This window comes from Myotis nattereri (assembly GCF_964212035.1).
Source record: "Myotis nattereri genome assembly, chromosome: 11".
NCBI classification, from domain to species: Eukaryota; Metazoa; Chordata; class Mammalia; order Chiroptera; family Vespertilionidae; genus Myotis; species Myotis nattereri.
In genome coordinates, this window is record NC_138086.1 from 5011491 (window position 1) to 5034012 (window position 22522).

Genomic DNA, 22522 nt, shown 5'->3' on the forward strand with positions numbered 1-22522 from the left:
CTGGAGAGGATGTGGAGAAAAAGGAACACTCGTGCACTGCTGGTGGGAATGCAGACTGGTGCAGCCACTATGGAAGACAGTATGTAGTTTCCTCAAAAAACTAAAAATGGAACTCCCATTTGACCCTGTGATCCCACGTCTAGGAATATATCCCAAGAAACCAGAAACACCAGTCAGAAAGGATATATGCACCCCTATGTTCATAGCAGCACAATTCACCATAGCTAAGATCTGGAAACAGCCTAAGTGCCTATCAGTAGATGAATGGATTAGAAAACTGTGGTATATCTACACAATGGAATACTATGCTGCAGTAAAAAAGAAGGGACTCTTACCATTTGCAACAGCATGGATGGAACTGGAGAGCATTATGCTAAGTGAAATAAGCCAGTCAATGAAGGAAAAATACCACATGATCTCACTCATTCATGGATAATAGAGACCATTATAAACTTATGAACAAAAATAGATACAGAGGCAGAGCAGCCTCAAACAGATTGTCAAACTGCAGCGGGAAGGCCAGAGAGGGTTGGAGGGCAGGAGGGAGGGGGGTAAGAGATCAACCGAAGGACTTGTATGCATGCATATAAGCATAACCAGTGGACATAAGACACTGGGGGTGGGGAGGCCAGGGGATTGTCAAGGGCGGGGGAAAAAGGAGACATATGTAATACCCTTTGTAATACTTTAAGCAATAAAACTAAAAAAATAAATGAATAAATGAATAAAGAGGCAACTGATTAATGTTTCTCTCTCTCTCTCTCTCTCTCTCTCTCTCTCTCTCTCTCTCTCTCTGCCTTCCTCATCTCTCTCTAAATCAATAAACATACCCTCGGATGAGGATTAAAGAAGGAGGAGGACAAGGAGGCAAAGCTATCACAGAGCTACATGTGTCTGTTGGTCATGTGGGGCCGCAGAGCAAGTGCCCTTGTTTCCAGAGGTGGGCCGGTCACTCAGTTGGGACGGTCGCTAAGTTGGCATGGTCACTCGGTTGGCACGGTCATTCGGTTGGCATGGTCACTCGGTTGGCACGGTCACTCGGCCGCAGAAGGAGGAAGCCTTTATTCGGATGAAACCTTGAGAAAAATGGGAGGAGTTAAAGGGAGCAGCTGGGACGAGCCGTCAGACAGGGTGAATACTGAACGGCATCCTTGGGCCAGTCGGGTGTCAGGGTGTCCATGTGTGAGACCCACACCCAAAAAGTTTTTGAGGTGCCTTTTAACAAAAGACGTAAACACAATGAAAAGCATTAAAATCAGGGTACACACACACAACCCCCCACACGCATATCTGCAACGCCAGAGGGAGATGTGCATTTGTGTGTGGGAGTTTGTATATGTGTATGTGGTCTGTATGTGACACGATATATGTGTATGAGATGCTGTGTGTGTGTGTGTGTGGCATGGCTTATGTGTGTAGGTGGTGTGTGAATGTGTGTGTATGTATGTGGTGCGTATGCATGACATGGTGTGTGTGTGTGTGTGTGTGTGAGATGGTGTGTATGTAGATGGGGTGTGTGTATAGGTAGTGTGTGTAGGTTGTGTGTGTGTGTGTATGACATGGTGTTTGTGTATATAGGTGTGTGTGAGAGATGGTGTGTGTGTGAGCATGTGTGTGTTTGTGAGAGATGGTGTGTGTATGAGCATGTGTATATTTGTGAGAGATGGTGTGTGTGTGAGCATGTTTGTGTTTGTGAGAGATGGTGTGTGTGTATAGGTAGTGTGTGTAGGTTGTGTGTGTGTGTATGACATGGTGTATGTGTATATAGGTGTGTGTGAGAGATGGTATGTGTGTGATTTGCTGTAGGCTTACTGACTGATGACCTTGAGCTGGGAGGTGAAGGGTGCAGAGCTGGAAGCTAGGGGCTGCAGGGGAGGAGCTGGAGGGAGCAGCTGGCATGGACACCTGTGGAGGGAGGGACATGGCAAGGGCAAAGGTGTGGTCATTGGAGCATCTTCAGGCTCCACAAAGCCTCTAAGGTCCCCACAGGAGCCTGGAGTACAGTGTCCACAGAGGTGCCCACAGGGGTGCCCACAGGGGTGCCCACAGAGGTGCCTGCCGGGAGCCGGTCCATCCTTGCTGTTTCAAAGGACCTGGCATATATGGCATACTGTTCTTAAAATGTTTGCTCACCTTCTTGGCACTATGTGTTTTAACCAAGGTCTCCTCTCTGAGAAAGATTGTTTCCCCAGGTAGGGATTTTCCCCTGAAGTTAGGGAGGGAATAAAACCCCTCAACTAAGTGCCAGGCGGGTAATTAATCACTTTAACTATGAACAATCATGCTTAAGCTACATAATCTTTACTCCCTGGAATGGAGATAAGAAACGCCCTAACCTTTGGAATAGAGATTGATAGGATTGAATCAACTGGTATAAATACAGATGTAACAAGACAGCAGGAGACAGAACTAAGAAGACAGAACCTACACAGAACCTACAGACAGAAGAACTTCGCTGGAGAGAACATGGCAAAGGATCCTGGACTGAACCTGACTACAGAAATTGGCAAGAGAACCTGACAAGAACTAGGTGACTGAACCTGGCTGGAGAACCTGGACAGAACCTAGCGAGGGAACATGGCTACAGAACCTGCCTGGAGAACCTAGCAAGAGAACATGGACACAGAACCTGGCTGGAGATCCTAAGTAGAACCTCTCTGGAGATCCAGACCAGAACTTGGCTGGAGATCCTGGCTAGAGATCCTGGCTAGGCTGCTGATCAACTGAACGCTGTCTCTGTGTCATTCCTTCTTCGCCGACTCCGTCCACACCTTTGGGGACCCCTGGACCTGCTGGGGTTGGACCCCGGCAGGTGCCCACAGAGGTGCCTTCAGGGATGCCTGCAGGGGTGCCCACAGAGGTACCTTCAGGGATGCCCGCAGGGGTGCCCACAGAGGTGCCTCCAGGGGTGCCCACAGAGGTGCCTTCAGGGGTGCCTGCAGGGGTGCCCACAGAGCTGCCCACAGAGGTGCCTTCAGGGGTGCCTGCAGAGGTGCCTTCAGGGATGCCCACAGGGGTGCCCTCAGGTGTGCCTGCAGGGGTGCCTGCAGGGTGCATATAGCCAGGCCTCTGTGTCCCTGCATCACTGCAGGGGCTGCCAAGAAAAGGAGTGAGTCTGCAGTTGAGACAAGTGCTGACAGCCCTCCTGGCATCTGGGGCAGCAGGCCCCTCGTGCAGGGAATCGGGTGGCCACTCCACAACCCGCAAAATAGACAAGACACACACCACCACCCCCTGTAATGAGACTCTCACAGGAAGTTCCCAGCATGTCCGACGTCACTGACTTTAACCTACAAAAGGCACTCGAATGCTCTCCTAGCGGGAGGGCCTGATCAAGGTCACACAGCCTCATGGTGGGGGTGGATTTTCTTTTCTTTCTTTTTTTAATTGATTTGAGAGAGAAAGAGACACTGATCTGCTGGTCCACTTATTGATACATTCATTGGCCGATTCTTACATGGCCCTGGCCGGGGTCAGACCCTCAGCCGTGGAGTATCAGGCGATGCCCACCACCTGAGCCGCCGGTCGGGCTACCCTGGGTTCTGAATGTCAAATCCACCGCACGGCCCTGGGGTGAATCCCTGACCACGAAGAACTCTGAGTGTAGATACATTTTTCATTCAGATTGCTGACTCCTGTTAGATTACGTGCATCCAGGTTCATGACGGCTAGTGGTCGGTGCCTCCTGTGTTGTCTGCCTTGGCTGTGGGCACCACGCAGTGCTGAAGTGGTGCTGTGTCTTCCTTAGATGCGGGTAGAATTCACCAATAAGGCGACACAGCTTTCTTCACGTGAAGGTCTGTAATTACAAATGCAATTTGTTTTTAATTGATGCAGGGACATTCACTGCCTCTTCCTCCCTGAGTGTGTTCTGATCATCTTGCCAGGAATTTGCCCGTTTTATCAAAGTTGAGGCGTTTAGGACATAAGCTGTTCCTAATGTCCTCGGACCCTCTGGATGCTGCTGACCCCGCCGGGAGTCCTCGCTCAGCCCCGTGCTGTAGTCAGGCCTCGTCTTTATTTCCCAACCAGCGCTGCTAAGGAGACTTGCCAAGGGAGCTGATCCCTGAGAACTGACTTCCCCATCATTGATTTCCTCTATTGTTTATCTGCCTTCTACTCATTAATTTCTGTATTATTGTCCCCTTTCTCCTGCTTCATTTGTGTTCGTTTGCTCTTCGCTGTTGCCGTGGTTGCTCATCCTCACCTGCAGATATATCCCCATTGACTTTTAGAGACAGTGGGAGGGAGGGAGGGGGGAGGGAGAGACACATCGATTGGCTGCCTCCCGCACACACCCCCACTGGGGCCTGATCGAACCTGCAACCCAGGTACAAGCCCTTGGCAGGAATCGGACCCATGACCCCTCAGTGCACCGGCCGAGGCTCCCACCGCACGGGCCAGGGCTCTCTTCTCTCACTGGTTCGTGTGCGCGGAAAAGCCTGATGGGACGCGATCGCCGCGTTACACTGGGAGCGTCCGTTTGCCGCGCATCCCTGCCGCGTTCACGGTCCTGCGGCAGAAAAAGCCATGGCTTCCCCAAGGGGGCGTTCCCTCTCAGGCCCACGCTAACACGCTCCGTGTCGATTCACACCACGCGTGCTCTACAGCATGCAGCCTGCGCCTCCTGCGCCTCCACTCCGAGGCGTGTCCTGGTGACCTGCCTGTCGCCTTCCACCCAGGACACCCAGGCTTCCCTTAAACGTTTGTCGTAGGCAGTTGTACGTGTGAGGATGTTTGTTACAGGAAATCATGCCCGTTCTCTCAGCATCATGAACAACATTTGCCACAGAAAATAAAATTCGCTGACCGCCTTGTTATAATTAACCCAGGCCCTTCGACCTAACCAATGTTTTAAAGAAATCACCTCTGAACGCGCTGAATACATTCCCTTGCGAGCTTGCAAAATATCTCGGCGGACGGGTCCTGAGCTCTCTTCTTGCCGCCTGGACAGTGAAGTTAACATGGAGGCTGGAGCATTCGTTTCTGAAAGCCACGGATCTCCTTCCTCTCAGCCCAGCCTAGGGAACAGGCACCGGGGAAAGCACCTTGGCCGAGGGCCGCGACCCCTGTGGTGGGAGCTGTGGGTGCCCCGGGAGCTGGGGGAGCCCCGGGAGCTGGGGGAGCCCCGGGAGCTGTGGGTGCCCCGGGAGCTGCGGGAGCCCCAGGAGCTGTGGGAGCCCCGGGAGCTGCGGGTGCCCCGGGAGCTGTGGGTGCCCCGGGAGCTGGGGGAGCCCCGGGAGCTGCGGGAGCCCCGGGAGCTGTGGGTGCCCCGGGAGCTGTGGGTGCCCCGGGAGCTGGGGGAGCCCCGGGAGCTGCGGGAGCCCCGGGAGCTGTGGGTGCACCGGGAGCTGCGGGAGCCCCGGGAGCTGTGGGTGCCCCGGGAGCTGGGGGAGCCCCGGGAGCTGCGGGAGCCCCGGGAGCTGTGGGTGCCCCGGGAGCTGGGGGAGCCCCGGGAGCTGCGGGAGCCCCGGGAGCTGCGGGAGCCCCGGGAGCTGTGGGTGCCCCGGGAGCTGCGGGAGCCCCGGGAGCTGCAGGGCTTTAGGACACACGGGCCATGTCCGTGTTCTTTGGTCTCTGCCGGGCTCGCCGGGGCGCACAGTGGGGCTGGCTTCTCTCCCTCCGTGCTGCTTGCCTGGCAGCGTCAGAAAGTCATCTGGTGCCAAAAACCCTGAGGTTTCCTCTTTGCCATTAAGGGTGGCGTCTCAGGGATACTGAGCCCGGAGACCGCAGGCAGGCCCTGCTCGTGGAGATGAGAGGTTAGCTGGACACGCAGGCAGACAGGGCAGGGTCCAGTGGGAAACAAAGCCAGGTGGCACACAGGCAGGGCAGACACGTCAGTTTGAGCAGCCCAACCACAGGACCCAACCAAGCAGAAATAATCAAATGTTCTGGACTCAAAGCCAGAGGCATGGAAACCAAGGGAGGGCCTGCAGCAACAAGGTGTAGGAATACATAGGAACAGGGAGAGTCCTGCACAGGAACAGGGAAAGGACACATAGACACAGGGAGAGTCCCGCACAGGAACAGAGACAGGACACATAGACACAAGGAGAGTCCCGCACAGGAACAGAGAAAGGGCGCATAGACACAGGGAGAGTCCCGCACAGGAACAGAGAAAGGACACATAGACACAAGGAGAGTCCCGCACAGGAACAGAGAAAGGGCGCATAGACACAGGGAGAGTCCCGCACAGGAACAGAGAAAGGACACATAGACACAAGGAGAGTCCCGCACAGGAACAGAGAAAGGACACATAGACACAAGGAGAGTCCCGCACAGGAACAGAGACAGGACACATAGACACAGGGAGAGTCCCGCACAGGAACAGAGAAAGGACACATAGACACAAGGAGAGTCCCGCACAGGAACAGAGAAAGGACACATAGACACAGGGAGAGTCCCGCACAGGAACAGAGAAAGGACACATAGACACAGGGAGAGTCCCGCACAGGAACAGGGAAAGGACACATAGACACAGGGAGAGTCCCGCACAGGAACAGGGAAAGGACACATAGACACAAGGAGAGTCCCGCACAGGAACAGAGAAAGGGCGCATAGACACAGGGAGAGTCCCGCACAGGAACAGAGAAAGGGCACATAGACACAGGGAGAGTCCCGCACAGGAACAGGGAAAGGACACATAGACACAAGGAGAGTCCTGCACAGGAACAGAGAAAGGGCACATAGACACAGGGAGAGTCCCGCACAGGAACAGAGACAGGACACATAGACACAGGGAGAGTCCCGCACAGGAACAGAGACAGGACACATAGACACAGGGAGAGTCCCGCACAGGAACAGAGACAGGACACATAGACACAGGGAGAGTCCCGCACAGGAACAGGGAAAGGACACATAGACACAGGGAGAGTCCCGCACAGGAACAGGGAAAGGGCACATAGACACAGGGAGAGTCCCGCACAGGAACAGGGAAAGGGCACATAGACACAGGGAGAGTCCCGCACAGGAACAGGGAAAGGACACATAGACACAGGGAGAGTCCCGCACAGGAACAGAGAAGGGACACATAGACACAGGGAGAGTCCCGCACAGGAACAGGGAAAGGGCACATAGACACAGGGAGAGTTCAGGCCCATGGCTGGGTAAGAACAATTGAGGAAATCGATCAGGTGATGACAGGGATAGATATAGAGCAGACTTGTAGCAAATATCTGTCCCTAGACCACAGGCCTCACAGGCCGCGCATTACAGGGCACCCTCCCCGTGTGGCGAGTCCGAATCTGCTTGTAGGAAACTTTCCACACTTTTGCTTAAATCTTCTGGCTCTCAGAGCTCATTCTTCAGCGTCGAGAGACACCACCCCAGGAAAAGCCCTCAGCTCACCGCTCAGGTTATCAGAGAGGCGAGGGGCGGCATGAGGAGAAGCCTGCACCCCCTCTCTGCTCTCTGGGCGCCTTTGAGCTTTGAGAAGTCCCAGTACCTCACCTTCTGCAGCCCCTTCTCGATGATGTCACAGGATGTGGTCGTGATGTGTTGCTTGTCACGGTGGCCCTTCTCGCTTCTGTCCCTCCTGCCTTTCTCGCTGCCTTTTCCTTCATCCACCATCAAGACCCACCCTGTGCTCGCAGGGCCCCGAAGTCTCTCCAGAGAGCCCCCCAGCTGACGGGTGTTTCTCTCCCCGTCCCTGCAGAGGGAGCATCTCCATCCACCTGGAGTTACTGGGCACCCCTGAGGAGGCAGGCGCTGTCCAGCAGGCAGCTCGCTGAATCTCAAACAACCTTATCCAGCAGGCCTGTCACCGTCTCCATTCCACAGTGAAGAACGCGAGGCAAGAGCAGGGGAGACCGCACCCGGCCCAGGCCACACTGACACATGCCCACGGTCACCTGGTGCCGGCTGTTAGCACATGCGATTGTTGAAAACACTGCATTGACTGACAGGAGACGACAGGGGCGTGTGATGCTGCCTCGCCGCCACTCGTTTTCCTGGGACACTGTGTCACACGTGGGTTCCAGAGGCGCGTCCGTCCCGTGGAGCCTGCGTTTCAGGCCTGCTGACGGCCTGCAGGCCAGCAGCCGGGTCCCGGTGCCTCAGGCTTCCTGTTACAGCGACAGGCCGTAGCGACAGGGACTTCGTTGTAGCCACGCACATGCTGAAGCTCACAGCTATTGAAATAGAGTAGCAAGGCCCCTCAGCCAGGCTGCTGACAGAGGTCCCTGCCCGTCTGTCGGGGCACCGGCCTCGTGTGGTCAGAGTCGCTCAGAGTGTCCGGCTGGCTACCCTGCCTCGTGAGTCCTGAGAACAGGGGACAGGCAGGTGTGGAAGAAAAAGTGCTGGAGAGGGGGGGCAGCGTGGGGCCAGAGGCAGGATGTCAGAACTGCCAATGGCACGAGGTTCAACACACTGCCTGTTACTCAGAATGGGCCAGAAACTCGAGTTTTGGGGAATGATCGCTCCCTGAAAGCGATGGTGTCCATGAGCTCTATTCCAGCTGGAGGCCCACGCCTGATCCAAGCCAGGCCTCCCGGAACCACCAGCACCTGAAGGAGGCCAGGCCCGGAGGCCCAGGAACCACCCACGGCCACCCCGCTCTGCGGACAGCAGGGCTGTGCCCAGTGCCCAGCACCCAGCACTGGGCCCTCGGACAAGGGCAAGCTGGGAAACCCTCCCCCTTTCTCTACCACGTCACCACAGCCCCCAGCCTGTCCTTCCAAGCCCTTCACCATGCTGCCCACAAGTTCTCCAAGACCCTTTCCCCCCACCCCCCAGAGGGTGAGCCTGGCTCTCCTAGGGCCTGCCCAGCCCCCACCACTCCTCAGGAGCACCCAGGGCTCTGCACCACCTGAGTACCCGCCCCCCCTCCCCTCCATCCCACACCCACCTCCACCAGCTGGAAAGCCTCACTCAGCTGCCTGGGACAGGTCCCCCAGCCCCTAGGAGACACCCACACCTTCTCCGTCCTCCCGTCCCCACTTTCAGTGCAGCAGCACAGAGACCCCCTGTTCCCTGCCCCCACCACCTCTGCTCCGCCCGCCCCTGTCCCTTGCTCTGTCCCTCCCCCAGAGTAGAAGTGGAAAGTCATTGAGACTCTGGTGGCCCTTTTTAGGGACCTGGAGATGCCCCGTGGGAACCACCCCTAAGGTGACCACAGGAGAGGGACACAGGTGATCTTTCTTTCACTCCCGACACACTCCACGGTGTGACGGGAAAGAACTGGCTGGTGGGACCCTGTGCACCTGGAAGCTGTGCGCGCTCAGAACCTCACCAGGTTTCCAATGGAAACTCTGGACGCACCGAATTCCCGAGGGAGCTGCCAGGTGTCTTGTCTGGGAGCTGAATGTGCAGGTCCGTCTGGTCAGAGACTCAGACGTGCGCCCTCCTCCACAGCGAGGCTGCTCCTTCCCTTGCTAGTGCCGGCTGCCAACCCCACCTCTCCCCACAGTCATGTCACAGCGGGGCGAGCCCACGCCCTTCCCCGGGGCAGCTCTGGGTGCTGAGGCCAGGCTGGGAGGTCACAGCGTGTGTGAGAAATGGCAGCCTCAGGGGGCTCCGTGCCTCCCAGCATGAGGGCTCTGAGCTCAGAGCAGCTGGGCTGCTGGGTGGACTCAGGCTTTGCATCTGCCTCTCAGCTCTTGTTCCAAGAGGTTTGACAGGCACACTCACTCTGAAGGTCAAATTGCAAAGGTTTGCTGTCACAGAATGCCATTTGCTCCTTACCACTCAGTGCAATGACAAGCTCTTACAATCCCCTGAAAGGGTCGACGCAGGTGACTGTCCCTCCGTTGCTTCAGATTTCAGCTCAGAACTGACCTCTGAGGGTTGGGCAACGAGCCTTTGCAATCACGCGGTGCTCGGTGTCACCCAGAGCCAGAGCGGTGGGCGGTGCTGGCGCGCCCTCTGGTGTCCGCCGCAGGGACAGGCGGCCTGCAAGCCCGGGCGAAGGGTCGACTGAACCAGGGACTGAACCACGTGGGAGCCTCCAGACACAGCCGCCCCTCCCTGGAAACCTAAGGAGTCAGAGTAAAGGGAGGAGAGAGCAGGGAGGGCCCACCACGGGGAGATGTCGCATCTCAGCACTGGCGCTTTCCTTCCTCCTTTCCACTTCCTGCCACCCCGACAGCTCAGTTTACATCAGTGGTTCTCAACCTTCCTAATGCCGGCCCTTTAATACAGTTCCTCATGTTGTGGTGACCCCAACCATAAAATTATTTCCGTTGCTACTTCATAATTGTATTTTGCTACTGTTATGAATCGTCATGTAAATATCTGATATGCAGGATGTATTTTCATTGTTACCAATTGAACATAATTAAAGCACAGTGATTAATCACAAAAACAATATGTAATTATATATGTGTTTTCCGTTGGTCTTAGGCGACTCCTGTGAAAGGGTCATTCGACCCCAAAGGGGTCTCGACCCACAGGTTGAGAACCGCTGGTCTACATCCTCCCTTTGGGGGGCAGGAAACTGGGGGTCAGAGGTGAGGAAATACACTGAGGTTCGCAGGGTTAACAAATGAGAACCCAGGACTTCAATCCCGGCCTCCAGCTCCTCAGCTCAGGGCTTTAACGCCTCTGGAACCAATGGATGGAGGGGGCAGGCGTGAGCGGGTGGAGGGCAGAGTGCGGAGGGCCTTCCCGTGTGCTCACTGATGAAGGCAGCAGCACGCCTCCCGGTGAGCTGTGAACTCAGTGCCTGACCTGCCGTGTTTCTTTTTCTCTTTTTTAACATGTTTTATTGATTTTTAGAGAGAGAGGAAAGGAGGAAAAGAGAGAGAGAGAGTGAAACATCGATGTGAGAAACACCGACTGTTTGGCTCATCACACAACCCGTGGCATGTGCCTGGCCGGGCCAGGCATCGCACCTGCAGCCTCTGAGAGCACGGGACACTGCTCCCCCACCTGACGTGTGTGTCCATCGTCACTCCTGGACCGGCGTGGGGTGGGGAGGGGGGACCCCACTCCCTGCTGCACTTCCCTCAGCTGCTTCGGTTCACACAGGAGCCACCAGTTCCCCTAATGAAGACCTCACGCCTGGCTGGCTGACTCGCCGCTGGCCCTGCCTCTGGCAATGGGCTCTTCTTGCAAGGTCTTCATTTCTTCCTCGTTGTCGGGATGTATTTGCTTCATTTGTCTTGTGAGGAAACATGTTAGAAAAGTAATCTCCAATCTTGGGCTGCAGTTAATTTAAAAGCTCCTCCTGGTTTATTAACGACATCATTTGTAACTTCAGTCATCCCCGCTCAGGCCAGCAGGCGGGAGAGCACGCGCACACACACACACATCACTCAAGTCCCCCCTTGCTCTCTGCCTTCTGGTTAAAGACAATTCTTTCATCGCTGTCACTGTAACATCAGTTGACTTGAACAGCTCACCTGATAAACATCAGGATTCAAAACAGCAGGTGGTGGGCATGTCCATGTCCGTGAACTCCAGGCTGTGATGACTTCCGGCTCACAGGTGCTGGGAGACCCTCCCCCTGGCCTCAGCGGCTGCTGCCCCACCTCCTCCTGTCCACCTTCCCCGGGAGCTCCCAGCAGGTGTGTGACCAGAAATGCTCAGCCCAGCCCTAGCCAGTGCTCAGTGGTTAGAGCATCGGCCTGCAGACTGAGGGTCCCAGGTTCAATTCCAGTCAAGGGCATGTACCTTGGTTGCAGACTCGATCCTAGCCCCGGGGCACGTGCAGCAGTCAACCAATCGATGTATCTCTCTCACATCAATGTTTCTCTCTCTGTCTCTCCCCCTCCCTTCCCTTTCTCTTGAAATAAAATCAATGGAAAAGATATCCTCTGGTGAGGATTTTTTAATTTTAAAAATAAGGAAATACTCAGCCCCATTCTCTGCTGCTGGGCTGGGGCTCAAGCCCACAAACACTGGCTGGAAATTAACTCGATGGCACTTAGCACGAAACGCTCATTTGTGTTATTAGCCAACATCCACAGAGTGTCCCCTAGGACTAGAACAACACTCTGGTCCCTCTCTGGTGCCGACTCCCAATCAGGGCCACAGCCTCCTCCAGATGATCCCGAAGCCGATCTGGGCTCAGCAATTACCCAGAACTCCCCGGTCCAGGCCAAGCCGAGAGGGAAGGTGGTCCGTCAGGTGTTGTCAGTCAGAGATAGATGCAATCAGAGGTGTGCAGTAGGTGGGGTGGGGCCTGAGAGGGTTATTTAAGGAACTGGCTCATGTGCGTGTGGGGACTGGCCAGTCTGCACCGTGAGGGTTGGCGGCGGTCGGAAACGCAGGAAAAGTTGATGTTTGGGTCTTGTGTGTGAAATCTGCACGGGAGGCTGGCAGGCTGGAGACTCAAGTGGATTCCATATCAGTCTTGAGGCAGAATTCCTTTTCCCTCTTAAAAGTCTTCAACTGATTGGCTGAGGCCCAGCCACGGGCTCTCCTTCACTTAAAGTCAACGGGTGGCAGACGTTAACCACCTCCACAGAATACCTTCACCCTGACATCCTGGTGAGTGTCTGACCAAGTGCCTGGGCACCATCGCCGGGCCACAGGGACACGTGGACTCTGCCAGCACAGGTACCAGGGACGCTCCCCCGTTTTAGGAAGGCCGCCTCATCGAAGGTGCCAACCCCTCCCGTCACCCTCGGAGCACACTCAGGCCACTTCCCTCACAGGTTCCCGTGATGCCACTTCCTAACAGAACACAGAAGTAACAAGCTGACGCTCCATCAGAGACTGTACAAGGCTTCGGGAATTTCCTAATTCCATCGGAAAGCTCCTTGGGGGCCACCTCTGCTTCCGGGGGGCGGGGCTCCAGTCACCACTCTCACATTCTCAAGTGTCCCTGCCCCAATGCCTGAGAAAGGAGAGGTGGGAGGGGGACTTAAAGCAAAGGTGGAGGTTAATATCCAACAGGCACTATGAGTGGGGTAAGCCAAAATCAATTGCTTTTCCATTAAAAGCCACAAGGCAACAGTCTAAGCAGGCCTTCCCCCCGGGGCTGTGCACACAGCAACACCGAGCAAGAAGGCTTCAGGGGCGGTGTGGAGTCCGCACAGAAGAAAACGCTACAGCGTCCAACGCTACCACCCATTAGAATGGCAGACGGCACCGGGTAAACGCAGATCGCCCACTTCCTCCACGCTCTCGTCGTCTTAATCAGATGCACGCGCCCAGCCTCTCTAGTTAGTCCCTCGAACATCCGTTCTTAAAAGTCTTCATCGGATCCGGGTCAGTAGGACCCCCTTAGACACCCACAGGTGTCCCGTCCGGGCTGACCAGCTGGGAGCATCACCAAGCGTCTCCATCTGCTTAGCTTTGTCGCTTGAACTCACAAACGTCGCCTAGAGTCTCATTTGCTCCATCAAGACTGCCCTGACCACTGGAGCCCACACAATCTCTGGTGGCATTGGCCCTGGGACCCCAGACCCAGGGCACCCCTGGGCACCTACACATCACTTTGTGTGGTGGAGCAAGTCTTCTCTCTGCATCAGAATTGCCCATGTTTACAGCAGCAGCTGGGCCTTCCCATCATTCGGGTCAGAAAGTACTCCAAGAACAGCCCACCATCATACAGACATCGACCAGGTCGGAAAGTCATGTCTCAGGCCCTGACCGGTTTGGCTCAGTGGATGGAGCGTCAGCCTGCGGACTGAAGGGTCCCAGGTTCGATTCCGGTCAAGGGCATGTACCTTGGTTGTTGGCACATCCCCAGTAGAGGGTGTGCAGGAGGCAGCAGCTGATCGATGTTTCTAACTCTCTATCCCTCTCCCTTCCTCTCTGTAAAAAATCAATAAAAAAATTTTTTTTTAAATTAAGTCATGTCTCAGCATGTGACTTGCAGGGAGCTGACAGAGCACGTTGAGGTAGGAGCCGAGGGTCCCCCAGCGCCCGGGGTGATAGCTGAGTGTCAGCCCTAAGCTCTCCCTGAGCAGGCATCTCGCCGCCCTGCTCGCCGTGTCCTCCTGGGGAAAGGATGGCGTCCTTCTCTCTGCTGTCCACCCCTTCAACACGCCACCGGGCTCGGTGAGAGTTTGCATGTGGTGGGCTATTCTAAGTGTAAAACTTAACACTTGGACCTATTAGACCTTCTATCAGAAGTAGGTGTGTGCCCTGCCAGTGTGGCCCAGTGGTTGCTGAGTATTGACTCACGCACCAAGAGGTCACCGTTCGATTCCTGGTCAGGGCACATGCCCAGTAGGGGGCCTGCTTCTCTCCGTCCATGCTTCTCTCTACTCCTCTCCCTTCCTCTCTCTCTAAAATCAATAAAAACATTTTTTTTAAAGTAGGTTGTGTTGTATACCTTAAATGTATACAATGCTATTTGTCAATTATATCTCAACGAAGCTGGGGTCAGAAAGAAAGGCAGTAGTAAAATTTGGGGGGTGTCGGTTTGTGAGAATTGCAGGGCCCCGTCCAGCATCCTCTCGGGCTTGTTCTTGACTCCCTGGCCCTCTCCCGGCCCCTCCTGGGGTAGCCTGTCCCCACACCTCCCTCTGTCAATCTCCCCACCCCGAATGCAACTCTGCCACAAAGGGGCCACCAGTGCCCTCAGCCTCTGCACCTCGGGGAGGGGCCACCTTGGGGCCCGAGGGGAGCACACGGCTCCGTCCCTGACGAGCCCACAGCTTAGCCTTCTCCCAGCGGCTGTCGGGAGAACTTCTCAGCCAGGACACCACCAGCCTCTGGATTTAGCCAGGGATTTAGCCAGTACTCGGACGTTGCTAGAGTTATCAGAACACGTTGCCCTGGCTCGGTAGGTTGGAGTGTCGGCCGGGCAGGGCACATACCCAGGTTGCAGGTTTGATCCCTGGTTGGGGTGCATGTGGGAGGCAACCGATCAATGTTTCTATGTTTCTTTCCCACATGGATGTTTCTCTCTCTCTCCCCAACCCTTCCACTCTCTCTAAAATTAATAAACATATCCCGGATGAGGATTTCAAAAAAAAAACAACTTGAGGCAAGAAGGGCCAATCGCACAAACCCAGAGGGTGCGGCTTCTGCAGACCAGACTGAAGGGCTCCCCTGGGGTCTCCATGAGAGCTGTCTGCCCTCACACCCAGAGCCTTCACCTTGCACCTCCTCCGTCACCCCCACCGCTCATCTGCCTGCCAAACTCTACGTTGGGTCCTATGGCCCCCGACTCCCCTGGCTCACGCACCCTCATCTCACCAGGTGAAGAGAAGGAAAGGAGACGAAGAGACAGCCGAGAGCAGCAGCACCGAGAGCCAGCAAAGGCAGCGACGTCCCTGCTTCACCCCCAAACTCCGCTTCACGGTGATGAGCAAATGGCATGAAGTGAACCTCACTGGAAACCGTATCGTCTGGTCACCCCGCCAATCACAAACGGGAAGCAGGACGAAAGGTCACTCGAGGCCAGGGGATGTCTGAGGGGAAATTAGTCAGAATGCATCTGCGGGGAGCGCTAATGCAGCCAGCAGGCAACTAGGTCAACGGTGAGGGCCGATCCATCTGACCGGTTAATATTGAAAAGATAGCCAACACCATGTTATTTAAATTTTCCTCATCCATCCTTAGGTTTATCAGTATTAATTTTTTAACAGTAATTTAAAGCTATCAAATCAATTACCAATCAACCTTCTTTAACCAATTAAAAAATTTTCAATTTCTTAGGAGCAAACACTATTTCTTTCAATATGTTTTTATTATTTTTTAGAGAAAGAGGAAGTGAGAGGGAGAGAAACACCGACTGGCTGCCCCCTGCAAGCCTCCGACCGGGGATCGAGCCCGCAACCCAGACATGTGCCCTGACTGAGAATCGAATTGGTGACCTCTTGGTGCATGGGACGATGCCCAACCAACTGAGCCACACCGGCCAGGCTAGCCAATACTATTTATATATATATATATATATATATATATATATATATATATATATATATAACTGTACACACACACAGCCAGAAATAACCTACACCCCAAGCTGAAAACAAGGGTAACCTGAATGCCAGCCTGCGAGAGTACACCTACTTGCTTTGAGACATAGTGCAGGATAGAAAGAACTAGTATTTTTTATTATTATTATTGATTTCAGAGAGGAAGGGAGAGAGATAGAAACATCAATGATGAGAGAGAATCATTGATCAGCTGCCTCCTGCATGCCCTCTACTCGGGATCGAACCCACAACCTGGACATGTGCCCTTGACTGGAATCGAACCCAGGACTACTCAGTCCGAAGACCGACACTCTATCCATTGAGCCAAACCAGCCAGGGCAAGAACTAGTATTTTAACACAAGAACAATCCCTCCATGACACCAATATCAAGCTATCATTTCTCTCCTCTCTTTTTAAAAATGTATTCCATCTGACCAAGTGGAATTGATATAATTGCCAATTAAAGCCTCACGCAATTATTTTGCCAATCTATTTCTATTTAACAAGCCTGACAGTTACTTTTAAAGGAAACATTATGAAATAGCCTTCATTTAAGCAAAGACTTTTTTCCCAGTAGATCTCCACTTGCGGTGTCACAGAAGCTGTGCACGCGATCACTCTCACAAGACTGTCTGGCACCATCGTCATGTTCACAGATGAGACAGAAGGAGGGACCGTAGAGAAGGACTTCATCGCGAAAGGCCCGCTGCTTCGGTCGGAAGGGGCTCATCATTCACCTCAGGGAGCTGCAGGTGCCGGCTGCTGCTCGGCAGCCCAGGCCCGCACGGCTTCTGCGGGCGTTTCTGCCACCAGCTCTGCTGTGGCCACACAAGGACGGGCACCACGTGGAGGGGCCCGCACACCAGGAGCAGGCGGACGGGAAGCCCACTGTGGCCTCAAGTGCTGGGCTTCACACCATTAAAACTCTTACGGTCACGCTCGCGAACACCCCAAGCGTGCAAACACCAGCCTCATCGGAGGCTACCCACACTCTGCACAGCACGCCCAGCCTGGGGAACCGGGTGGAGTCTCCTGTGACAGGAATGGAGTCCAGCGTTTGCTGGGCACCTACCAAGGGCCGGGCACTGCGGAGATCAGTCCCCGGGTTCAAGGACCTCGTCCGGTGAGAGACACAGGGCAGGACTGGGGAGGAGAGGCTGACTGTGGGAGGTGGGGCTGGGGGCGAGGGCGCAGGTGAGAGCGCTCGGGTGCAGGGAGCCCTTCGGGGGCTGGTCACTCGGGCGCTGCCCCCATCCTGCCCCGGAAACCACACAGGGACACTGAGAGAGCTTCTCACATCCCAGCGCGTTCGGCTGCAGCCTGGCTGCGGGGTGCGCGGGCCTGAGGCTGGACAGTCTTGGGCCTGAGAGGATGGTTGGCAGCTCGCAGCTTGGCGGAGGCAGGTGCGGTGCGGGGCGGGGCTCTAACTCATGGATGATGAACGATTCCATCATGGCAGCAATGTGACAGGAAGAAAGGCCTAGTGATGTTTAGACTCTGCAACTACAGACTGATGCCTTTTTAAATATTTTCTTACTGGAAGCCCTGAAGACCCGTTAGTTCATGGACCTAACATTCTCTTTCCCCACGAAAACTATTTTTTAAATCAGTTTTCACGAGTAGGCTCTCAGGACACAGTCGCTTTTTAGCAAAGTGAGAACGGCTGAAACTCCCCGCACACTCGCTGTGCCCCGTGTGGCTCTCGGCTCTCGCACTGACGACTCTTCCGCCTCGTTTGCCTTATCACATACGATGGAGTCAACGCACAGGGCAAACACATATTGGCAAAGCACCGTGAACAAAAATAATTCAACATAAAAACGTCGACAGCAGCTCCCTACAAGACATCACATGCCAGGGGTTTGGGTGGGGGCGGACCTTTTACAGCGCCTCGTCGTCGGTTCCCACCTGGCCACGCGCTGTCAGGAAATCACTTGGCTCACGCCTCAGATGTGCCCCCCCCACGCGGGCTGTCGTCCACCTACTTCTCCAGGAAGGGGGGCGGATGCGCGCCTGAGACCACACAGAGCCTCCTCCCCCCTCACTGTGTGCTTGAGCGTGTCAGCCTGGAAGATGGGGATCGTGGCAGCACCCATTTCACAGGGGTGCTGCTGAGCTCAAACAAGGCCATGTGCAGTCGGCACGTCGTGAGCTCCCACGGGCGATGCTCAGGTTCTGGCCGTTCCGCACCTGCGACTCTGGGTCACAGTTTTGCTCTCATCTCCAAGGCCCCATTCCACCCAGATGGTGTCCACCCCCAACTAGACCATCTGCCCAACGCCCTGAATTCTCCGGTTTCCAGTGGATTCAACCTCTACCGATGCCCACCTTGGTGGCGCAGTGATCGCTGAGAAGGGCTTCGTCTCTGTGACCACAGTCTCCCGACCTTGGGGCTTGAACCTCCAGTCCTCAGACCCTCCACTCCCAGCCTCTCACTCCCTGTCCTCCCCACCCTCCTGGGCTTCAGGGGTTTTACCCAGAGAACCCCGCACCTGCCCTGCCCCCACCCACAGAGAACCCCACATTCCCCCTGCCCCCACCCACAGAGAACTCAGCACCCGCCCTGCCCCCACCCACAGAGAACCCCACACCCTCCCTGCCCCCACCCACAGAGAACCCGGCACCCACCCTGCCGCCACACCTGCTGGCAAACCCCAGCCCCAAGGTCAACTCACCACTCCTCCCCTTCCCTTTGGAAGCTGGACAGGGAGAACCCCTGCCTTGTGGATCTGTCCCCCGTGAGCCCCTGGGGCCTCAGAGCTCCTCGTGCTCCAGGCGAGCCACCTCGCACCTCCTCGAAGACCCGGAGGGAGGGCCAGCTACCCTGTCAGGAGCCTCCATCTCTCCCACTTGCATTTCCCCCGATGCTCCACACGTGCGGAGCAAAATCCTAAGCCGCCTGCTCTCCCATCTGGTCTTGAGTAGAAATTCAATAAAGACAGAAGCTGATGCCCGGGGACCGATGCTGAGGGGTGTCCCCCGGGTGCCCGTGGAGAGCCTGAGCGGCCCCACCTGCCGGCGGAAAGACTGACCGGTGACCAGGTGTGCAGCGAAAGCGCCCGTGACATTCTGGGCCCAGAGCCGAGTTTATGTCCACATCTGTTAGGCAGCGCCCCGCAACTGCCACACCGTGAAGACGTGTAATGTTCTAAAAACCACTGGCTGACCATTTCAGAATGCTAACGTGTGCATTTGTTGAGTTATTCTTACAGAAAACTGTTCAGGGAGGCGTTTTATTGTAGAAGGTGGATTTTACTCATTGACGTCGTCACACTATGATCTAACTCAATCTGGAGAAAAAGCCTGTGCGGATTTCCTTCAGATTGCCAACCTAACTGGCATTCTTCCTTCTTACCAAGTGACCAACCCCAGCTCCTCCTGCAGACAGTACCCGGCAGGTCGGTTGAAAGAAGCGACACATTAGCCTGGCCGGTACCTCAGCGGCTAGCGCGTCCTCCGGATACACCAAGCAGCGGGTTCGACCCCCGGTCAGGGCACATACTAGAAGCAACCAAGGAACGCATCAATAAGCAGAGCGACAAATCCATGTTTCTCTCTCTCTTTCTCCTTTTTTCTCGCTCTCTCTCAAATCAATAAATAAAATCTTTGCGAGGCCTGCATAGCTCAGTGGTTGAGCGTCGACCTATGAACCAGGAGGTCACGGTTCGATTCCCAGGCAGCGCACAGGCCCAGGTCTCGGGCTCCATCCCCAGTGTGGGCCGTGCAGGAGGCAGCCGATCCATGATTCTCTCTCCTCATAGTTGTTTCTATCGCTCTCTCCCTTTTTCTTCCTCTCTGAAATCAATAAAAGTATATTTTAAAAAATAAACAAAATATTTTTAAAATGTACAACTCCAGCCTGCTACCAGCAATAGGACCATGCAGTCTTAGATAAGGAAACAGACGGTAAGCAGTCACTTGCTTAAGGAGCCACCAGCACCCACACTTGGATCACCTACAGGCTGGCATCCCCTAGGGCCAACTAGGTCGGCAAACTGCAGCTCGCGAGCCACATGCGGCTCTTTGGCCCCTTGAGTGTGGCTCTTCCACAAAGCACCACGTGCGGGCGCACACGTACAGTGAGATTGAAACTTCGTGGCCCATGCACATAAGTCGGTATTTTGTGGAAGAGCCGGTATTTTGTGGAAGCCGCGGTTTGCCGAGCCAGTTTGCCGACCACTGCCCTAGGAGCTTAGAAAAACAGCTGCCTCCCTCCTCCTGCCTCATCTGACTCGCCTGGTCCCGGGGGACCAGCCAGGGCTGAGAGCCTGCACTGTGGTCACGTTCTAATCCCTCCACCCATCAATGTCATGTTTAGAACCAAATGCCCTGCTCAGGATCTGTAAGTTGGACAAACGTGAGTACAATCTCAGAGATAACCTTGTCCCCAACTTCAAGGGAAGCCTAGAAGTCCTGTGGCCTAAGAACGCGTACGTCAGGTTCTACCTCAACCACTGCTGGTGGCACGGCCTCCTGAGCAGGGCCGAGGAGGAGCTGCCGGAGCTGGGAGGGGGGCGATGCCTCGGAGGCCGTGGCAGCTGCCGTCCACTGTGCATCAGCCAGGGGCCTGGGGACAGGCACCCCACAAGGCACCTGAACAAGGAACACAGCACAGGGGTGGAAACGGTGAGAACGCAAAGGCTGGGGAGGCAAAGAGCCCCAAGGGCCCAGGGGCAGGCCTGGTCGCTGAACAGGACAGGATGTGGGGTGCACGTGGGTACCTGAGGCAGACAGCCCCACCCAGACCTCCTGTGACCAGGTGGCTGGAGGACCGTGAGAGACGAGCAGCGGACAGCGCAGCGAGCCCAGAAGGAGCCAGGCCAGAGGGAAAGCAGGGGCTTGGTCTGTGCGGACCAAGGAGGACCCCGTGGCTGAGACGCCCCGGTGGGGGGCACAGGTGTGGGCGCTGACCCTTAGGAGGCGGTGGCCGGACCTCCTACGGCGTGGGAAACCCCACCTCCCGTGCTCGGCGGAGAGCTGACTGCACGAGTCCCCAACTTGTTCCTAAACGTCAGTAAAAAGCCCAATGCTTCCTTCCAAATGTTGAGAGAATAAAACATACTTCGTGTCTTGGAAGAAACACCATAAACACCAGTTTAAAAGTAAGGTAAATACTCTATGAACAGAATAAAACTAAAACTGTTAATTTAACAAATCCCTTTCAAGCCAGCTTGCTCCTGAGTCCTGCTTACTGCAAGCGTAGTCATGGAAACCGCAGGTCCCTGCCCTACCCTGACCTCTGCCGGTGACCGTGCCTGTCCACAGCCGGCAGCCACCGGGGCAACATCCACATCGTTTAGATTTCCTTCCGCAAACTTGGTATCAACATCAGACCCCCACAGACACGAAGCAAATCTCGGATGTTTAAGAAAAACATGGGTGAAGGAGAGCCAGGGGCGCCCAGCGCAGCGGGTACTTCACCACGGCTTCCTTCAGGGCGCAGCGGTGTGGCGTCCCATCAGACAGCGGAGCACCCTCCACAGCTCAGCCCAAGGGTCCCCGCGAGGACGTGAGCAGGTACGTTTTCTGGAGCAATTCTCACAGCGCTCTAAGCTCCAGGGCACTCCACTAGAGTGAGGTCAGCTCCTAGCAGACACGTGGCTACCTTCCATCTGGTGAGGTTAATGCCCGAAGCCAGGATGTGCCTCAGGGAACATGGATGACCACACTCCAGGGCACCAGCACCCGCCCAGGCCCAGGACCCGGCACCGCCCAGGCCCGGGACCCCAACACCCGCCCAGGCCGGGACCCCAACACCAGCCCAGGCCCAGGACCCGGCACCGCCCAGGCCGGGACCCCAACACCCACCCAGGCCGGGACCCCAACACCCACCCAGGCCGGGACCCCAACACCAGCCCAGGCCCAGGACCCGGCACCGCCCAGGCCCGGGACCCCAACACCAGCCCAGGCCCAGGACCCGGCACCGCCCAGGCCGGGACCCCAACACCAGCCCAGGCCCAGGACCCGGCACCGCCCAGGCCGGGACCCCAACACCAGCCCAGGCCCAGGACCCGGCACCGCCCAGGCCCGGGACCCCAACACCCGCCCAGGCCGGGACCCCAACACCAGCCCAGGCCCAGGACCCGGCACCGCCCAGGCCCGGGACCCCAACACCCGCCCAGGCCGGGGACCAGCCAGTTGTACCAAATACATAAAGGGCAAAGTGACAGGAAATAAAACACCGATTTGTATTTCAAGTTTATATTTATTTACAAAAATAGGCTGGGGGGGGGCGGGATTGAGGGCCCTGGGGAGGAGGCTGCTCTGTGCCACATTCTGGCTGTTTTCCTCACGGTGAGTTAAGCTCCTTCCAACATTCCCGCGTCCCCAGAAGCCGGCTGGAGTGCAGGGCGTGAGGAGGGGGGGCACCGCGGCACGGGGGCTCCGCCTGGCGCAGGTGCCTCGTGTCCCCCCAACATCGGCATCACCGCTGACCCCGCTCTGCAGGGCCTGAAGGACAGCGGGCTGGCGAGGTGACCCACAGGCCAAGGGCCAGGCTGACGCTAGGACAGGACTCCGAACACGGGGCTGTGGCGGCAGATGCTGGGGCCGCGCTCCTCGTAGTCCCTCTTGGTGTGGCAGGCCTGCAGGAACGCGGGCTGTGCCGCAGAGAGTGAGTGTCCGAGGCCGAAGCAGCCCAAGTGCCCCTCTCCTTGCCGCCCTCCCCCCCACCCCCTACCCCCCCACCTCGCCCCCCAACACC

General features: G+C 56.0%; 1 protein-coding gene across 10 annotated transcripts in view; it reads right to left on the minus strand.

Moving 5' to 3' along the window:
* Nucleotides 1-22006: 22006 nt before the first annotated feature.
* Nucleotides 22007-22522, minus strand: part of ACTR3B (actin related protein 3B) — a 63301-nt gene continuing 62785 nt past the window's right edge. For 6 of the 10 annotated variants that reach the window (XM_081101708.1, XM_081101705.1, XM_081101713.1 and 3 more), the window contains one exon: nucleotides 22007-22418. In XM_081101708.1, the coding sequence (XP_080957834.1) occupies nucleotides 22323-22418 (96 nt within the window). In that variant the 3' untranslated portion in view covers nucleotides 22007-22322. The remainder of the gene's footprint in view (nucleotides 22419-22522) is intronic. The other 4 variants (XM_081101711.1, XM_081101709.1, XM_081101710.1 and 1 more) reach the window with 4 other exon arrangements.